The sequence below is a fragment of the Geotrypetes seraphini genome, chromosome 2 (genome assembly GCF_902459505.1).
Source record: "Geotrypetes seraphini chromosome 2, aGeoSer1.1, whole genome shotgun sequence".
In the NCBI taxonomy this organism is placed as follows: domain Eukaryota; kingdom Metazoa; phylum Chordata; class Amphibia; order Gymnophiona; family Dermophiidae; genus Geotrypetes; species Geotrypetes seraphini.
This window is the reverse complement of record NC_047085.1, coordinates 473,098,368-473,119,046: the sequence shown is the minus strand read 5'-3', so window position 1 is coordinate 473,119,046 and position 20,679 is coordinate 473,098,368. Positions and strand designations below refer to the sequence as shown.

At 44.6% G+C, this 20,679-nt stretch overlaps 1 protein-coding gene across 6 annotated transcripts in view; it reads right to left on the bottom strand.

Annotated features, from left to right (window-relative positions):
• XYLB (xylulokinase) overlaps window positions 1-20,679 on the bottom strand; it is a 162,742-nt gene that overhangs the window by 101,191 nt on the left and 40,872 nt on the right. For 5 of the 6 annotated variants that reach the window (XM_033931698.1, XM_033931697.1, XM_033931696.1 and 2 more), the window contains one exon: window positions 12,822-12,950. In XM_033931698.1, the coding sequence (XP_033787589.1) occupies window positions 12,822-12,950 (129 nt within the window). Of the gene's footprint in view, window positions 1-12,821; window positions 12,951-13,666; window positions 13,722-20,679 lie in introns of those variants that run through there. The other variant, XM_033931701.1, reaches the window with a different exon arrangement.

Sequence of the window (20,679 nt, the reverse complement as noted above, 5' to 3'; positions counted from 1 at the left end):
GGATGCCTAAACCCAGAATAGTGATGATAAGGGTTCTGAATTTCGCCATCAAGGACTTGCTTTTGAAGAACTTTCGGCAACGGAAGGATCTACTATTCCAGAATCATCGGATTCTGCTGTTTCAGGATTACTCGGCGCAAGTGGCGGCTCTGCGGAGAGGCTTTCCGCCCGTCTGCAAACTCCTGGTGGAGAAGCAGCTACGCTTTACCTTGCAATTTCCTGCCAAGCTCCGGGTCCTTTACAATGGACAACCAGTGGTGTTTGACACGAGTGCTGCGGCCCGAGCACAGCTGAATGTCTGGTTCCCAGACCTGGTGACCCGCACTTGAGGGGATGCTCTTGCATTCTTGGACATTCTGGTTTGCGGCTCTGGGGCCGGTGAGGAGTGATGAGAGCTCCTCCGAGGGGCTTCCAGATGGTTTTTTCTGCCATGTTCTGTCTATCTGGATACCTGGGACAGTGTGAACTTGTTCTGGTTTTATTTGTTTGCACATAGATTATAAACTGGTGGGTTTTTCCTTCTTCTGGTCAGTGGTTTTGGGCTGTTTGGGTCTTTTCCTGTATGTTGTCCTAGACCGGGATGGGGCAATGACCTGCCAATATGTTTGGTTACCTGTTTTGATCTTTGTTTGTTCTGTTTCATGACTTTGCTGGGGTTCTGCTTTCAGGGGCCGGGAGGGGGGCTTGGGCCTTTTGGTGTCCCTCTGTTGGTGTGGTGGTTTCTGGTGGGTTGGGGATGGGTGGGGGGGGATTGGGGGGAGTGAGTGGGATGGGGGGGTACAGGGGGGTAGGGAGTGGTTCCTGACCTGTGCGGATGTGAGTATGAGCTGTAGGGGTGTGCTGTGGATGATGGACTGCTGGGGGGAGGGCTGGGACCCTCGGCAGTGGATTTTTGGTTTCTTTTTCTCTTGGTATGTATGGTTCTTCTTTTCTGTGTGCCTGCTAAAAGGGGTCTCTGGTGTGTAACGTGGAATGTTTCGGGCATTAACTCCCCTATAAAGCGTACAAAGATCTTGCAATGCCTAGCTCGCCATCAGGCAGACATAGTGGGGCTGCAGGAGACTAAGCTGAATGAAAATGAACATGGTAAATTGAAACAATCTGGGGTGGGGCGTTGTTATTCTGCGTCCTCTCCTAAGGCTAAAGCTGGGGTGGCGTTGTTATTACATAAAGCAGTTCCGTTTACGGAATCCGGAGTCTTGTCCGATCCGGAGGGTCACTATGTTATTGTTCAAGGTACCGTGTGTCAGCGCCCGGTTATTATGACATCCGTGTATGCCCCTAATACTGCCCAGAGGTCATTTTATAAGAAACTCCTGGGGGTTTTAATGTCCCTGCCCCAGATACATGATGCTCAGAAAATCTTTTTAGGGGATTTTAACTCTATATTGGATCCTGTTCTGGATTCCTCTAGAGGGTCCTCTCCCTCTTCGGGGAGGTCGGATAATGGGCTTCAGGCTTGGCTGGATGCCCTAGAGGTAGTTGATGTTTGGAGAACGCTTCACCCTGGGGAGAGAGATTTTACCCATACTTCCAAGGTACATAATTCTTCCTCTAGAATTGATTTTATTTTTCTATCCCGCTCCTCCTTTTCTGCGGTGCATGGGGCTGAGATTGGTGCTTTGGTCATTTCCGACCATACCTTAGTTTGGATGGATATCGGTTTGGCGACTGGATCTCCGGGAGGCGGTGGGCGGTGGCGTTTCCTGGTGGCCCTATACTCGGATCCGGATTTCAAGCTATATTTGGAACAGCAGTGGAGAGACTATGTTGAGTTCAATGGGGTGCATGTGGGCGAGGGCAGTCTTTTTTGGGAGGCCGCTAAGGTGGTACTCCGTGGGGCTATGATAGCCTATAGTGCCCGCCGTAAGAAACTATTGGCGGAAAAAATTTTAGTCCTTGAGCGTCGGGTGAGGGACAGTAGACGTTTGGCCATCAGTTCCCCCACTCTGGTCCACAAGCATGACTTCCAGGTGGCGCAGTCGGCACTCCATGCCCTGCTCCATGAGAGGGCCCGCAAGTCTCTTTTTTATTATAAATTCCGATTGCATCGTTTTGGTAACCGGCCGGGTAGAATGTTGGCACAGCTGACTAAATCCAGGCGGGGTTCCGCTGTGATTACTTCATTACGGGATGGCGGGGGGCGGTTGGTAACAGATCAGTCTCAGATGGAACAACTTTTTGTAGCTTTTTATAGCTCGCTTTATTCGGCGGAGGTGGTGGACCGAGACTCTCGGATCCAAGCATATATAGACCAGTTGCCCTTGCCTCGGCTCTCGGAAGCGGATGGCGAGCTATTAGCCTCCCCTATTACTAGGGAAGAGGTGTTGGGGGTTATAAAACACTTACCTCTTTGTAAATCTCCGGGGCTGGATGGGTTTAGTTGGGAGTTTTATCGCCTTCTTCAGGGATTTGTGGCGGACCCGCTAAGTCGGTATTTTGAGACGGCTGTGGCTATGGATCATTTTCCTTCTGGTTCTAATCAAGCGATGATTACGGTATTACCTAAACCGGGCAAGGACCCCCTGTTGGTGGAATCGTACAGGCCTATTTCGCTTATTAATGTTGATCTCAAGATTCTAGCCCGGGTTCTTGCTAACAGACTGGCCCCGCTCGTTCCTTTTTTGGTGGGGAAGGATCAGGTGGGCTATGTGAAGGGTCGCCAGGCGGGACACAATGTTCGGAAGCTTCTGCTTGCTCTGGCTCATTGCGCCTCTCGGCGCCAGCCCGCATTGGCTATTAGTTTTGACTCAGAAAAGGCCTTTGACAGGGTGGAATGGGCTTTTCTCTTTCCACTTTTGCATCGGTATGGGATGGCTGGGTTCTTTATGGGGGCCCTCCGTGCCCTATATTCCCGCCCCGAGGCTGCGGTACTGGTTAACGGGGTTGCATCGCAGGTTTTTTCTTTACGACGGGGTACATGACAGGGATGCCCTTTGTCTCCCCTGCTTTATATCCTATTCTTGGAACTTTTATTACTCTGTATCCGTACCCATCCTGCGCTTGTTGGAGTGGAGGTAGGTACTTCGTCCCTGCGCTGTATGTCCTTCGCAGATGACATCATGGTCCTTTTAACTGATCCAGTTTCCGGCCTCCCGATCTTATTGGACCTGTTTCGGCAGTTTGGGGAGCTTTCGGGGCTCAAACTTAATGTATCCAAGTCGGAGGCGTTGCCGCTTCACCTGAGTGTCTCTCATTTGTGGTCTGACTTTCCACTGAAGGAGGCCTCCCAACAGGTGAAATATTTGGGTGTTTGGATTCCGTCCTCCCTGGACCGCCTATATGAGCTCAATGTACGACCCTTGCTTCGGACCTCTGTTGAGAGCCTACGCCTCTGGGGTGCTTTGCCGGTTTCTCTTGCGGGCCGCATCTTTTTGTATAATATGATGATTGTGCCCCGATGGCTTTATATGCTTCAGACCTTGCCCATTTGGCTCCGACGTAGGGACCTGGAGGCGCTGTATGCTGCTTTGCGGAACTTCTTGTGGAAAGGAAGGAGACCGCGGTTGTCTCTTAGTACATTGATGTTACCGGTGGAGCAGGGGGGCTTTGGATTACTGGATCTCCGAGCGTACAATCTAGCGTATGGTCTGCGGCTGATTCGTGACTGGTGCCTGGAGAGTTCCTCTTTCTTGATGTTTCCGGTGGACCGAGACTTCCTATACCCCCCTGTCTGGTCTATTTCTGTTGCATGCTTCCTCTGCACAGCTGGACTCTGGCACGCGGGAGCATGTAGTATGGTCTTATATGAGACTCCTGTGGAAACAGCTGTGCCGCCATTTGGGTATTAATTATAATATCTCTCCCATGTTGCCCCTTGTGGGGAATTTACAATTTAATCCGGGCACTGACAATCGGGTGTTCCTTCTATGGCACGGCCGTGGGATTCGTAGACTGGGGGATGCTCTCACTGAGGGAGGGACTCTCTTACCACCAGCTGCTTTGGCGTCTTTATATGGATTGGATCGGAAAGATACTTTTGGCTATTTACAACTTCGCCATTGTGTTTCGAGTCTGGGAGGGACTCATCTGCGCGTCTCGGTAGCAAAGGCTCTTGGTCAGAGCTTGGCTTTGTGGGAGGATCCGGCTCCGCGTCTTCGCTACTATGTTTGTGAGCTGTCTATTTCCCCGACGTTTGGGAGGGTCGAATGGTTGGCGGGGGCGTGGAGTGCTGACTTGGGTTCCCCTATCTCCTCTCCTTTGATTTCTCAATGCTTTGTTCTGTTGCGTTCTCTCTCTGTTAATATGCTCCATAGGGAGCAGGAGTATAAGTTTTTGCACAGAGCGTTTATTTCCCCGCAGCGAGCTTATAGAGCGGGCTTTGCAGAGGATGATGGTTGCCCCAAATGTTCCCTAGCACCTGCCACCTTGGGGCATATGTTTTGGGCTTGCCCTGTGACTCAGACTTTTTGGCAGCGGGTATGGACTTTTCTGCTATCTTTGATCCCTTCGTTGCCTCTATGTATTCCCTCTTTAGCTCTTTTTTACGGAGGGGATGCCCTCTCCTGCATCCTTGAGGGGCAGAGACTGTTTGTCTTTAAGACTCTTCTCTTGGCAAAGTGGGCCATTTTGGTCTTTTGGCGTTTGTTGTGTGCTCCGTCCTTCTCTTTGTGGCATATGTCTCTTTATGACCTGGCTCTACTAGAGCGGAGGGCGGCGGGGGCGCGTGATGAGTGCCTTTGGACCCGGTTTCAGGATGTCTGGGAGGGGTTCTGGCTTTCTCTTCCCCACCGGGAACGTAGTTTGTTGCTCAATTGTTAGTAGGTTCCTTTCTCTCTTTTTCTTACTTTCCTTTTCTTATTGCATTACCTTTATTGCTTCCTTTCTTGGTCTCTTTGTTTATTACCCTGAGATCTGAGATACACTACATCGCATGGGTTGGGGGGGTTGGGGGGGTAGGGAGGTTGTTGGCTTCATGGTTTTTTCCCTGCTGTTCTGGTTTGGGTCCCTTTGTTCTCTTTGGGGGGTTTGGGTTCTGGGTGTTCTCATTTGCTAAATACGAAAAATTTAGTATTGAGCATGTATCTTTTCTTTGCCAGTTTTTCTGCTTGGCTTTATGACTTTTATTACTTGCCATTATGATGGGGGCGACTGTATTAGACCTGTGGTTGTGTATATTATTTTGTATTGCCTTGTATGTCGTCGACTTGCTCAATAAAGAAATATTATATAAAAAAAAAAATCTTAATTAAAAAAGGCACTGGTAAAAAAGCATGGATGCAAAGGAATAGCCAGCAGGAAACAACATCGGTATAGCTTCTCTGTAAGTCTCTAGTGATACTACATTTAGAATACAGTACTGTGTGCCGTTCTGGATACCTCACTTTGAAAAGGATATAAAAAGAATGGACTCAGTAAAGAAGGAGCTACTAAAATGGTCAGTAGTTTATGCAGACAGACTTAAAAATCCTCCTTGTACCATACTCCTTGTATTCTCCTTGTATATTACTTGTATATTCCTACTGATGGTATTTTAAATCGACTTCATCTCGTTAAATTCCTGTTAACTTCAACGACATGTACATTCCAAAAAATTGTAAATTCCAACGTTATTTTCATGTGTAATCTTATTAACTGCTGTGAACCGCCTAGAACTCTCTGGGTATGGCGGTATACAAAATAAAGTTATTATTATTATTATAAATACACTTCTCCCTCCGTATTTGCTGTGATAGGGGATTAACAGAACCACAAATACAGAAAAACCGCAAATAACTTTTTCATATGTTATTCTCTGTTTTCTATTAAAAACCATCGTGAATATAGTGAAACCACGAATAACATGGTAGGAGACCTGGTCTGTTCCTGAAGGAGAGGCAAATTCCAAAGCCTATTCTTTAACCTATGGTATTCCCCAAGGTTCCATTCTCTCCCCTTTACTTTACTTTCTCCATTATTGAGCATCTGTCAATCAATAGGCTTCACCACATACACTTACGCAGACGATATACAACTTCTACACCCATTAAATCCAGAAAACATTGAAGAAATAAATGCAATCAATAAGAAACTCGAGATCATAAGAAATTGGCTTAATTCGAACAAACTAGCCTTAAACATTCAAAAAACTAAATCGATGCTTTTCTCTTGAAAAAAGGATCTTCTCCTGAGCACTCCTTTTGTTCTTAACAATATCCCCTTAGAGTTAGTGTCTTCTCTAAAAATCTTAGGTGTCATCGTCGATGATAAACTCTCATTTCAAGACCATTTTAGTAACACAGTTAAAATATGCTTTTACAAACTACGTATGATACGCTCTATTTCCAAATTTCTGGAGCCCAAATCGATTAATATATTAATTCACTCTCTTATTATAGCTAGACTCAACTATTGTAATTCTCTTTTAATCAATATTACACAAAATGAAAACAGACGTTTACAAATAAATACAAAACACAGCCGTTAAACTCATCTACAACCGGAAAAAATATGATCATGTCACCCCTCTACTAATCAACTCCCATTGGCTCCCAATTAGTCATCGCATTACTTTTAAAATATTACTTTTAGTATTTAAAACTTTAACCTTTAAAAGAACCGCAATTCATCGACAGAATGCTCATTCCCCACAATACTTCCTGGTCCCTTCGTTAGACATCACAAAATCTCCTAGCGGTCCCTTCACTGAAAATCATAGGTATCAGAAGACAGGATATGTTCTCAGTAATGGCCCCCCAGCTATGGAACTCACTTCCCCAGTATATTAGAGAGGAAAAAGATCTTAATCATTTTTTTAAAACTTCTTAAAAGTTATCTTTTTAAAGACGCATTTAATATCTAATTTTAGATGAAGATTTTTGGCTATCCTATTGTTTTTTCCTAGCTTTAATCTTTTTTTCTTAAACCATGAACATGTAACTTTGCCCCTCTTTCCCACTTGTTTCGTGTCTGTCTTTGATTTGTAAGTCTGAAGTTACCTTGTTTAAAGTATATAACATGATTTTATATAATTGTAAATCGCTTAGCAACCCGAATAAGCGATTCATCAAATACTAATAAAAACTTGAAACTTGAAGAAAGTGCTGGGAATCAGTGATTTTCTCTGTAAACGCTTGGAATCAGCGATTTCTCTATGCAAGCTTATATAATTTGGGAGGAGGAGCCAGCAAGCTAAAAACCGTGAATAATCGAAATCGCGAATGCTGAAACCGCGAATATGGAGGGAGAAGTATATGTGCATCTTGGAAGATGAAAGAGGGGGAGATTTGACAGAGACATTTAAAATCTTAAAAACCTCTATGGTATAAAAGACAGAAGGCTGCCTCTTTCAGTTAAAAGGAGGCTATGGAACAACAAACAGGTCATATGATAAGGGTGAAAGGATATTTATTTACAGAAAAGATAATGATTGTGTGGAACACCATCATTTTCTATGCTTCTGTGCATGACAAAATCCACACCAGGCATTTTGAATGGGTTTTTGCAGATAGAGTTAACCCTTGCGGTTTTCAAACTTTAGTAAATTGTTTAAAAATATTTTATTTTTTACAATTATCATCTATAGATTCTGTCTACATTTTTTTGGCAAAGATGATACAAAAACAAATAGAAGTAAAAAAAATAAAGTTAGGTATTAAGACGTGTAGAAACCTCTATGATTTTGATCCGAGGATGCCAGAGACCTCAAGTAGCTCTATTAAATTAGTGAACTTTGACTTGTAAATACCCTCACAGCTTTTAGAAAAAGGGGAAGGCTCTCCTGACCAGTGAATGACATAGTGGAAGCAGACCCTTCTTGGCTGGTGTAAATACCCAGTTCTGTTTGTATTTCTTGGTCCTTCATCACTGTTTCTCTGGCCAACATACCATATAGCCATTGCACCTGAAGACGCAAAGAATGGAAAGCAATGACAGAGTTGCTGAGGCTGCTGCATTATTCCTTAGGTGGAAATTGGAACAGGGAATCCGATCACCATCACATCTTACATAGAAGGATAAACAGAAACAGTACAGAAGATCCAAACCTGAGAAGCAAGGGGGATAAGACAGAAGTCCCCAGGATCTGCCAAGATAAAGAAACTTACAGATAAGCTCACATCTGGGGAATCATCCCTACTGACAAAAGAACTGCAATAAAAAGACTTTCTTAAGTGCCTCCAAGGACCTGAAGGCCTAAAGAATCTAAAAAAGACCAAGCAATTGACACTATTTTTATTACTGCCTCTGCCTGTAAATACTGTTGTTATGGAGAGAGTTTATCCCTCTTTGCTTACAAGACTTTAAGTAAACACCAAAATATGGCCTGGACAAATTACTGATTGCTGGTGGAACATGCAGATAGTGGATTTTATGAAAGCTGGTCCCAGCCCTGACCTCCCTGTAAACCTTAAATATTTTATCAAAAAGTAACCTGCTCTAGCTATCAAAGTGGAAAAAAAGATGGAAGATAAGAAAGCTGCGAGTTAGAAGAACAAGAGCCATGGCAGTTGTGAGTTAGCATGAACAGATTAGTTTTAAGAAGAGTAACAAAATTGGGAAGGAAAGGAATAAAGTGGACGGGGAAAGGAGTTGTTCTAATTGGGTTTCATATTTGGAGCAAGGAGGAAACAAAAGCAGGCATAGTTGGTAGTGCAACAAGTTCAAGAAACAATAAGAAAAGTTTGTGGGACTAAGGGCTAGATTCACTAACCTGCCCGATCATGTCCGTTCAGAAAATGGAAAAAGGACCAAACCAAGGACAACCAGGATGAACACAAAAGGCACCAAAAGGAATGTCACCGAGTGATAAGGAAAGCAAAAAGAGAATATGAGGAGAGACTGGCAGAGAAAGTAGGAAACTTCAAACCATTCTTCAAGTATATGAAGGGGAGACAACCGGTCAAGGAGGAAGTGGGACCCTTGGATGATGGAGACAGGAAGGGAGTGGTGAAGGAGGAAACAGAGATAGCTGACAGGTTAAACAAGTTCTTCTCGTCAGTCTTCACGAAATAGGACACATCCAATATTCCAGAACCCGAGGAGATCTTACATGGAGACCGGGATGGGAAGCTGGTCAAACTAGAGGTAAGCCGGGAGGACGTCCTCCGTCAGATAGACAGACTAAAGAGCGACAAATCACCAGGTCCGGACGGCATCCACCCAAGGGTACTAAAAGAGCTGAGAAACGAAATAGCAGAAACATTTCGCCAAATATGTAACCTTTCCTTAGAAACAGGGGAGATCCCAGAGGACTGGAAAATAGCAAATGTCACACCCATCTTCAAGAAGGGATCAAGGGGTGACCCGAGAAACTGCAGGCCGGTGAGTTTGACCTCGGTTCCAGGAAAGATGATGGAAGCACTGATTAAGGACACCATCTGCGATCACATAGAAAGCAATGGGCAGCTGAAGGCAAGCCAGCACGGCTTCTGCAAGGGAAGGTCATGCCTCACGAACTTGATGTACTTCTTTGAGGGAATAAACAGCCAGATGGACAAAGGGGAATCCATAGACATCATTTACCTGGACTTCCAAAAAGCCTTCGACAAGGTACCACACGAACGGCTGCTAAAGAAGCTGTGGAACCACGGGGTGCAAGGGGATATCCACCAATGGATCAAACACTGGCTGGCAGGCAGGAAACAAAGGGTTGGAGTAAAGGGCCATTACTCAGAATGGCAATGGGTCACGAGTGGAGTCCCACAGGGGTTGGTTCTGGGACCACTCCTGCTCAACATATTTATTAACGACTTGGAGACAGGGACGAAATGTGAGGTTATTAAATTTGCGGACGACACTAAACTCTACAGCAAGGTTAGAACCAAGGAAGACTGTGAAGACCTGCAAAGGGACTTAATGAGATTGGAAGACTGGGCAAGCAAATGGCAAATGAGTTTTAACACTGAGAAATGCAAAGTCATGCATGTAGGGAATAAGAACCCGATGTTCAACTATAAAATGGGGGGATCATTGCTGGGGGTGAGCAACCTTGAAAGAGACCTGGGGGTGATGGTGGACACAACATTGAAAGCATCAGCACAATGTGCGACAGCCTCAAAGAAAGCGAACAGAATGTTGGGTATCATCAAAAAGGGTATCACGACCAGGACGAAGGAAGTCATTTTGCCGCTGTATCGGGCAATGGTGCGCCCACATCTGGAGTACTGTGTCCAGTACTGGTCACCGTACCTCAAAAAGGACATTGCGGTACTTGAGGGAGTCCAGAGAAGAGCGACAAAACTGATAAAAGGTATGGAAAAATTCTCATACGCTGCCTGATTGGAAATGCTGGGGCTATTCTCCCTGGAAAAGCGGAGACTTAGAGGAGACATGATAGAAACCTTCAAAATCATGAAGGGCATAGAGAAGGTAGACAGGGACAAATTCTTCAGGCTGTGGGGAGCCACAAGTACAAGGGGGCACTCGGAGAAATTGAAAAAGGACAGGTTTAGAACAAATGCTAGGAAGTTCTTTTTCACTCAGAGGGTGGTGGACACATGGAACGCGCTCCCGGAGGCTGTGATAGGCCAGAGCACGTTACAGGGGTTCAAGGAGGGTCTAGATAGGTTCCTGAAAGAAAAGGGGATTGAGGGGTACAGATAGAAGTGGAGGTAGGATACAGGAATAGTCAGAAACCACTTCACAGGTCGTGGACCTGATGGGCCGCCACGGGAGCGGACCGCTGGGCACGATGGACCTCTGGTCTGCCCCAGTGGAGGCAACTTCTTATGTTCTTAAGCCTACAAATTCTCAACGCGTCCTCATGCAAATGGGGGCAATCGAAGGCACACACCTCCACCGACCACACGGATCGCTGGAGAGCGATCCTGAAGCATGCACAGGAACAGCTGGAAACCTTTTTTTTTTTTTTTTTTTTTTTAATACAGAGCTGGAAACTTTTGCGAGCCCATGGTTTTAACCTGCGGGTTGAAAGTGGGGCTGCACCACGGGTTAAAACCACGCAGTCGCGGCAGAGATCAGGGCGGCAAGAGCAGAAGAATCGTGGCAGAGAGCAGGGTTTTTGCACAAGCGACTGGTCCTCAGCAGTCGCTTGTTTTTGGATCGGCCAGCCCAGTCGCTGTTCCTGATTTTGGTTAGTGAATCGCTGCTTCCTTCTTTGCATGCCATTTCCCCTCATTTGCATGTGCGGATCGGATCAGATGATCGGCACAGAGGTTAGTGAATCGGGTCTGAGGAAAATCGGGTCGGTACAGGATCGCAAACACGATCGGTGGGCTTAGTGAATCTAGCCCTAAGTGAACAAGGAAGGAGGGGGGGAGATAAGGATCTAGGAGGTAAGAAAAAAGGTAGAAACACATGCCTGGTAACTGAATTGTGAGGAAAGAGTGGATGTGTAACATGTTCAGAAGAGAGATTACAGAACATTGATGATATTATGACAGGCAGGAGTGAAATTAAAGAAGCTACAAAGGTTGTGGGCATGGTTAGATGAACTTTTATGATGGATAGATGAATAAACTTACAAGTAGAATTGTGCTATAATACCATACCAAAGCATCACAGCTTGTTTGGCACTCATCCAGGCATGGATTTGATATGTTTCTAAGCCTTTAAATGATAATGAAAGAAATCTGAAATTTACTCTGCAATTTAATCTTGTTGAATTCTTTTTTTTCCTTCATGTTTCTTTGTTTATACTAAAGGAAAAACTCAAAGAAAACAATATAGGAAACCGGACAAAGGGAAACTAGATACTCAATGAAAGGTGTGTTTCAAAATCATTCACACAAGATATTCCAGCTTGAAAATGTGTAAGATTTCAAATAAAACATGCTGTGTAACTAATTCGAGCTCAAACATTTCTGATGAACTTTGTACATTTCCAGTGAGTTAGCTGAATGACTATGTTGTATACTACCACATGGAAGATCCAATTCCCCATCCCAGCATCTGTTTCTCAGAGTAGACAGGGCAGAGGTAATGTTCAGAACCAATGAGACCCACAGCTATCACACAGCAGCAACAGCTTATAGGAACCAGAGTGGGGAACACGAACCATAGTGAAAGGAAACTGAGCTGAGGCCTCCATGTTGAATGCTGTGTGCACCTCCACTGAACCATGGCAGGAGGGGCCTTAGGCACCTGGGCCAATCAGGCCCTAGGATCCTGTGGGTTGGGCAGGGGAGGGGCAGGCCCGCATCATTTGGTAAGCCTGAGGGGGGGTTCCGGGGTGGGGGGTTTCATTAGGGGGGAGCCGGCAGGAGGGGTTGGGCACCCTCCTGCCAGCGATCTTCGGGGGGGATGGGGAGGAGGGGAGACTGGCGGCCACGATTAAGTATCGTGGCCGCGTCTACCTACCATGTTGGCCAGCATTTTGCTGGCCTACATAGTAAGCATCTCCCGCTCTACTAGGGAGATGTGCAGGGCCACCTAGGTTCGCCTAAGGCTACTATCTAGCCTTAGGCGGGCTTGCGGGCCTCCCTAGGCTCCCGGAGGTGCCTTCAATGTAGACGGTCTGCCTTGGGAGCATTTTTTTAGAAAACGTGCCTCCCGATTGGCTGCTGTAGGACGCACTTTGCAGAATCCGGGCTTAGGTCTCCAGTTTCATGAAGTATCTTCACCCATGGAATTTTAAGCAACAATACTCTGATGTCACAGGATGCTGATGTCACTGGGCCCTTCTTTGTTCTCCCATAGCTGCTCATTTTAGCTGTTCATTTTCCCTTCCCTTTGAAATGCAGCCCTCCAAATCTCCCCTCCCCAGCAACTGCTCTCAATTTCTCTCTGCTACTCCTTCATCTTAGTTGTCTAATTTTGGAACTATTGCTCCTTCTCCTTTTAATGGCGACCCACCCTGTTACTGAACTTTTCTTTCCTAATTAAGTATATGAGGGACAAGGCACACTCTAGAATGTTGTGTACTGTCCACACACAGTACCTACCTCATAAGCCCGTGAGCCAGTGATATTAGCCAGTTGTTGTGCTCCTCCAACAGATTCTTCTAAATGATGACACTCCTGTGTCGTACTTGAATCCATCCAAATAGGGCTGTCACTGACAGCAAAAGAATCCTAGAAAAATATTGCAAAGAAATGATCATTTCAATATGGCCCCACTCACAAAGTTTACTGCCTTTGGCATCTTTTCCCCTCTCCTAAAAGCTGCCTTGCATTTAGTGGAGAATATTACAACCTTTAGGAAATTATTGAGAACACACTTGTTCCCCCAGTCAATTTAGGCACAAAAACATCACAAATGGGGCTAGGAAGGTGGGGGGGGAGGAAGTGGTTACTGTGAAAATTCTGTACCAGTGTATTTTCTTTAATAAATTGTTTCCCAAAAAAAACCCCATCACAAATCGAAACTAGGTTTAAGGAAATTTTAATGAAGATAACTTTGGTGTTTTTATTGGTAATGATTTTAGGTATGTTGTGTGCTTTTGTGTTATGTTTGGTGTTATTGTTTTGTTGTATTAGATTTTGTATTTTATTTTATTGACTAGTGTTTAAGCCCGTTTAAGCCCGTTACATTAACGGGTGCTAGAGTAGATAAGAACATAAGAAGTGCCATCTCCGGAACAGACCCCAGGTCCATCAACTCCGGCGATCCACACACACGGAGGCCCCGCCAGGTGTACCCTGGCATAGTTTTAGTCCCCATATCACTCTAAGCTTCTCATAAGAGATGTGCATCTAGCTTACCCTTACCCATGTCACTCTATGCCACTCATAAGAAGATGTACATCTAACTTACCCTTAAACCCTAGAATGGTGGATTCCGCAATTACCTCTTCTGGGAGAGCATTCCAGGTGTCCACCACTCGTTGCGTGATGCAGAACTTCCTGATATTTGTCCTGAACTTGTCCCCCCTTAGCTTCAGTCCATGTCCTCTTGTTTGTGTCACATTGGACATTGTAAATAATTTTTTTTTCCTGCTTTATTTTGTCGATTCCTTTCAGTATTTTGAAAGTCTTGATCATATCCCCTCGCAGTCTCCTCTTCTCAAGGGAGAACAATTCCAGTCTCTTAAGTTGTTCTGTAGGGTCATGAAATAGTTAACTGTTGTTTAAAATATTGCTCTGGCCTACATAGCTGAAAACAGTGTATAATCTATTGACTGCATCTGCCTAAAATGTATGTCCCTACCTTACCACATTGTAAGCTGAATAGATAAGAGTTTGAGCCATGATGTACCCTGCCCTTCTGTACATTTAACTGCAAGAGTTAGATAAGTGTCCTGCTAGTGACCTGCTAGTGTGAGCTTAGAACCAATGAGTGTTAAGAAAAGTAACACGTGAAAAGCTTTTTCTAGAATTCAGTTGTATAGCCAGAAAAATGAATAAATATCTCTGTAACTTCCTGGTTTCGGCACTTCTGAGCCAGCTTGGAGCTCAGGGGTCCAGCATGCATGCTGTGAATAAAACTTGTATTTTCTTCACGCCTCTGACATTGTGTGTCCAAGTGACCTTTCATTTGGCGCCCGAACAGGGACTTGAAGGTCTCTTGACCACTGGTTACTCGATTGGTCACTTGTTTCTGGTCCTACGGCTGATATGTCTGCTTAGCCGGCTGCCTTCCTTTTGGGGGGTTGGCAGACCTCAGGACGTTGGACCGCTTCAACTGACTTATCTAGTCTCAGTTTAAAGTACAAGAATCTGTATCTTTATCTGTACCTGGAGTGGCCACTATCTGGTAAGTGGGGATTGATCATCCCTATCCTGTCTCTCGTCTCCTGCCTAGTAAGCCACGTGATCTGTCGCTGAAAAGTTGTGGGAAAGGGATTCTAGGAACTGTTATTTTCTGGTTGAGTAACTGAACTGAAATCTGTTGTGTTTTGTGTGTTTGAGAGTGTCTGAGACGTCCTTGAGGACGAAGCGAGTGTGGACCTGTTAGTACTGCGTTTCCCTAGTCCAGAGATGGGCGGGGCCAGGAATTCAGGGAAGTGTTTTTGTCCTCCATTGCACAATGGGGGGATGTCTGTCTACCTGTGGGGATCCCTTGATATGTTAGCTAATTTTAAAAAAGGAATTTGTCTTTGATTATACTTAACAAATCAACCCTTATTTGTCTGTGCCAGTTAGAATGGCCGATATTTGGTGTGGGCTGGCCCCCTCTGGCTCCCTGGAAGAGGACATAACTCGTCAGGTTTTTATGCATTCGTTTGCTGTCAGTTCCTCTTCCAGTCAGCCAATTTTTGCATTCCAATGGGAAAACCCTTCCACTGGACAAACCTCCTAAGTAACCTGGACCCGTCTACCCCAGGGCTTTAAAATTAGCCCCTCTCTATTCAGCACTGCCCTTGCTTCAGACCTTGCCAAATTCTTCCCTTCATCTGATTTCCAAGTCCTGCAGTATCCCGGGTTCTTTATGACTTCTGTCTGTTCAAATGTATCAGTGAAGTTTAAACTGTCAGTTGTTCACAGCATGAGAGGAGAGTACTTTTCCTTTTGTGCTGATAAGGGCCATGAAGTGTGTAGCACTTCCAATGTGGTTTCTCCTGAAACAGATAAGTGGTTTTGCATTTGAAGTTTTTGGCTATGTTATAAAATGTATATGCATATTCAGAAATGCATATAAACGAAAAATATGATTTCTGGAACTTATATTCCATGCTAAAAAGAAGTTCTTTGTCCAAATTTAGTAGTTATTTGTCTAAATTTAAAAGTTCTGAAAAGGACTACATCTGTAATTTGATCTCTTTGATCTTTAAGCAACTCTCTCTCCTTTGTGAAATTCTGTAGGAAGGGGGAGTAAGTCTCTACTGAGACCCATGTTGATTGTAAAAAAAAATAAAAATGAACAATGTTTAAACTTGTGAGTACAGTAAAACTTTGGTTTGGGAGCACAATTTGTTCCAGAAGTATGCTTGTATTCCAGGGCACTAGTGTACAAAAATATACATACTTGTATTGCAAGCCCTTGCTCGTTTGGAACAGTCACTGCATTCCTGCAGCGTCATATAGAGAGGAACCATTGGCTCAGTTGTGAAAATGTGATGTTTCTATACTGTATGTATGTGTATTGCAAGACGTTGCTGGTATAGCAAGTTAAAATTTAATCATTGCTTGTCTTATAGAACACTTGCAAACCAAGTTATTTGCAATCCAAAGTTTTACTGTATATTCCAATCTTTGTTTTGTATTTCTGTATATAAAAAATTGTAAGTTTACTTATAACAATGTAATTTTTAGGAATGCTTTTGTATTGAAGTAAATATTTTTGCCAGTCAGCTGATAGTGAAGGGACTGCTGCTTTAGAGAGCGCTTGTGTCAGACTACCCTGCTTAGTGGGTGGATCCAGAACTGCATTTAGCTTAATTTTATAAGTCAGCTCTTTGGGCTGATATAGAATAGGGATTGAGAACAATTCTTATGTGTTAGTACACATCTTAAGTTCAATTATTTTGTACCTTCTCTAATCTTTTGTAAACCACATAGCTCTTCACGGTATTGCGGTATATAAACTGTTATTATTATTATTTATCTGAGTTTTTCAGATAGTGGGTCTGCCTTTTAAATTTTCCTGTGACCATATTTACATTGATTTCAAGTATGCCTTCCTCGTGTCACCTACCTTGGCTTTCAAATCTCCAAGGGTACCAGGTCCCTTCCTACACCGAGGTCCAGGCTGTCTGTAGTCTCCCTGTCCCTGATAACTGCAAGGCTCTGAGCACCTTTCTCAGTATTGCAGGATACTGTCCCATCTGGATCCCTGATTTCTCTACTATTGCTCGTCCTCTGTATGATTCCACCAAAGGCGCTGACTCAGCCCCTTTTGTCTGGACCCAGCTTCAGGAGCGGTCTTTTCGCTGCCTCCAAAAACTTCTGACTCAGGCCCCTGCCCTCTGGCCCTTCTGCCCATGAAGCTGAGCTGTATGCCCTCACTTCTGCCTTGCGCCACTCTGCCTCTCAGTCTTGCAATATATATACTGACTCCAAATATGCTTTCCTTAACTTGCATTCCCATAGGGCCATCTGGAAACATCAAGGTTTCATTATAGCCTCCGGCCGCCTGATCCATCATGCTCCCCTCATTCTTGACCTTCTTGAGGCCGTACAACTACCCTCATGTGTTTCTGTTATGCTCTGCCATGCTTACAGATGCGTGATGGACCTTGTCTCTCGTGGCAATGCCCTTGCCGACCGCACAGCCCGAGCTGCCAGTCTCTGCCCCCTCTTTCGGCTCCTCTGTATACAATCATTCCTTTTCTGGATTCCCTTACACCCCAGTACGCTTCTCAGGAACAGACTTGGGCATGCATTATTTTGGGCCAGTCTGTCCTGAAAGGGGGGTGGATACAAAATGTGCCAATTCAAGTACCAATCCAGACCCACACACTGATACTTCAAACGCAAGCACAACACCCTCATAGTTATTCCTCAACACCTGGCCCTCACGATTGTCAAAAGATGCCATGATCTGGCACACTCTGGAGAACCAGCTATGAAAATTGACTCTCAAGAGACATTTCTTTATCAATCACCTTGATCAGCTAGTCCGGAATATGGTCCGACAGTGTGTTGTCGGTTCTAGAATAAAATTCCCAATCAGATGACTGCCACCTCTTGGATACCAACCTATTGGAACATATCCGATGCAGGTTCTGTCTGTAGATTTTACCCACATGCCCATTTCCCGTTCCCTCAGTCACTTCCTAGTCTTCACAGACACCCTGACTAGATGGGTCAAAGCCTTCCTTACTTGCACTGAACGCGCCAGAGACGTAACCAAACACCTCCTGAATAATTCCGTGCCTTGATCTCCTTGTTTTTATAGGCAGTGACAATGGCCCTGCTTTCATTGCCGATGTTGTCCAACAAATTGCTCAGGCCCTCCAAATTGAATAGAAATTATATGCTGCTTACCATCCTGAGAGCTCTGGTCAGGTCGAAAGAATAAACAGAACTCTTAAGACCCTTCTCACAAAATGAATTGAAGAAACTAATCTGTCCTGGCCTGTCCTGCTGCCTTCTGTTCTTTTCAGATTAGATGCATCCCATCTAAACCCACTAAATTGTCCCCATTTGAGCTCATATTTGGCCGCCCACCACCCATTGTGAACCCAGATCCTGGTTCCTTTGCTACTCTGGAATCAGATATCCTCCAGAGTCAGGTCCAGTCTTTAGCTAAAGCCCTTTAAGAACTCCACAAATGGGTCCTGGAAAGGGCCCCGCTATCGATAGCTACACAAGTCCATGGGTATGTCCCTGTAAATACAGTATGGCTAAAACTTGGAAGTCAGACCCCCTGAAACTTAGGTGGATAGGTCCTTTTACTGTAATAATTTCTTCTCTTACAGTTGTCAAGGTGTCCGGACATGAAACTTGGTTCCACTACAACACGGATCTTCAGCTGAAGCTTTCTAAGACCTCAAAAGTTCTGAATATTTACCACTGTACTTAGCAGGTGTTCTGAATATAATTCTTTATAAGTGTTTGAGTTTAATTGACTGCCTGTGGTTCACACTGCCTTTAGCAAGTGTCTTGAGTATAACTGTTTGAAGTTTTCTAAGTTGTGCCTGAAAGAAAAATGAGCTTCCTATGTTAGTATATATAGATATGATATTTGTGTTGCCCTCACTTATGTTTCTTTCTTCTGTATTTTGTACTTAACAAGTGCAGCCCCTTTGCCTGATGTTTGTTTGCATGAAGGAGTTAAGTACAGAAAGTGTCAAACATTTGAGGGTATTTTCTGTTTCCAACCTACTGGTGATGAAGTTTAAAAGTGGGCGGAAATCTACATTGATGATGTTGAGGGTCCACTTATCAACTAGACTCTTATTGTAGACCCCACTCGCCCGGTGTCTTTGTATTGTGATACATGTGTGCTATTTGATGTTTCTCAAGGTCATGGTACTACCCCTAATTCAGTTTTGTGTGGCTCCCTAGATTGACAGCGTTATTATACCAAATGTGCTATAGGTCTGTATAACCTGATGCCTTTAAGAACTGCCCCTATGAGGAAACCTTCACTAATGGTGGAGCCTGTCCTTTATGAGAAAGAATACCCCGTCTGCCTCCCTTACTATAGGTCCTAGCTCCGGCCCCTTGTGTACTACAGGCTACTGTAATCCCATGGTTTTCACTATCACTGACCCATATAACTGGAATGCCAATGTCCAAGTCCAGAAGGCCAGAGACTGCATGGCATTGTATATTGATGGTAAAAGGTGAGACCCAGGTACTGATGTATATGTCCGAATTGTATCCCACTCATGTGCTCCTGTCTATCACTCTGTGGTGTTTCCCCAGTTTTATGAAATTATGAAAGTAGATACTAATATCCTGTAATCACTAGAAATCTGTTTATATAGTTTGCTGAAACTATAGGTCAGACTCTTAATGTTAGCAATTATTTTGTATGAGGAGGGACTGGTATGGGAGAACAGTGGCTATGGGAGGCAATGCAGCTGGACATGTTAAACCTGACTTCACAGACCCTCACTTTTACGTCAGGTCCACGACCTTCACGATGGGCCTTGTGAACCTCCATTGTTGCTTCCCACTGTCTTCAGCCCTTCAGACACTGCTTAATGGAACTTCCTATGAATTATGGTCAGCTCCTGATAGTTGATATTGGCTCTGTGATCCGTTTGCCTACTCTTGGTTGCCTGCTTAATGGACTGGTACATGTGTGCTTTGCATGATCCGTCCCAGCTTCTTCCTGTTACCGCTGGCCGATGGTGAACACCTGGGAGCCCCTGTATTCAACACCAGAGGTCACCAAAAGCGGTCTACTTCCACCAATTCCCTTAAAATAGGTGAATGGGGTGATGACTGGCCTGCAGAACGGATCATTGCTGCTTATGGACCTGCCACATGGACCGAGGATGACACCTGGGGCTATCGGACCCCAATCTATATGCTGAACTGCATTATTTGTCTATAAGCTGTACTTGAACTGATAACCAATGAGACCTCCCGAGCTTTGAGTACCATTGGCAGAGCGAATGCTAAAATGCGCACTGCTATTTATCAGAATCGTCTAGCTTTGGACTATTTACTAGCTGCTGTGCCTGTGATAAATTCAACCTCTCCAACTGCTGCCTTGAACTTGAGTAAAGTGATTGAGAACGATGTGGATCGTATCACCAAACTGGCTCATGTTCCTGACCAGACCTGGCGTGACCTTACTGCAGACTGGATCTCTGGTACCTTCAGCTCCTGGTTGCCCTCTGGTTCAGCACTGAAGATCATCTTGCTGGTTGCTGCCCTGTCTTCTCTGCTCCTTTGCTGCCTGCCCTGTATGGTCCCCATAGCCATAAAGCTGCTCCACTGAACTATGGACTCTGTTGTCAAACGTTCCACTGCTGCATTGGCCCTCTCCCAGTATCGTCCCTTACCCACTGGGGACCCCGACTTTCCTGACCCCTAACTTTATTTTGTCAGGCTTGGCTCCTTAGGTACGCCAGCCTGAAAGGGGGGAATGTAGGGTCATGAAATAGTTAACTGTTGTTTAAAATATTGCTCTGGCCTACATAGCTGAAAACAGTGTATAATCTATTGACTGCATCTGCCTAAAATGTATGTCCCTACCTTACCACATTGTAAGCTGAATAGATAAGAGTTTGAGCCATGATGTACCCTGCCCTTCTGTACATTTAACTGCAAGAGTTAGATAAGTGTCCTGCTAGTGACCTGCTAGTGTGAGCTTAGAACCAATGAGTGTTAAGAAAAGTAACACGTGAAAAGCTTTTTCTAGAATTCAGTTGTATAGCCAGAAAAATGAATAAATATCTCTGTAACTTCCTGGTTTCGGCACTTCTGAGCCAGCTTGGAGCTCAGGGGTCCAGCATGCATG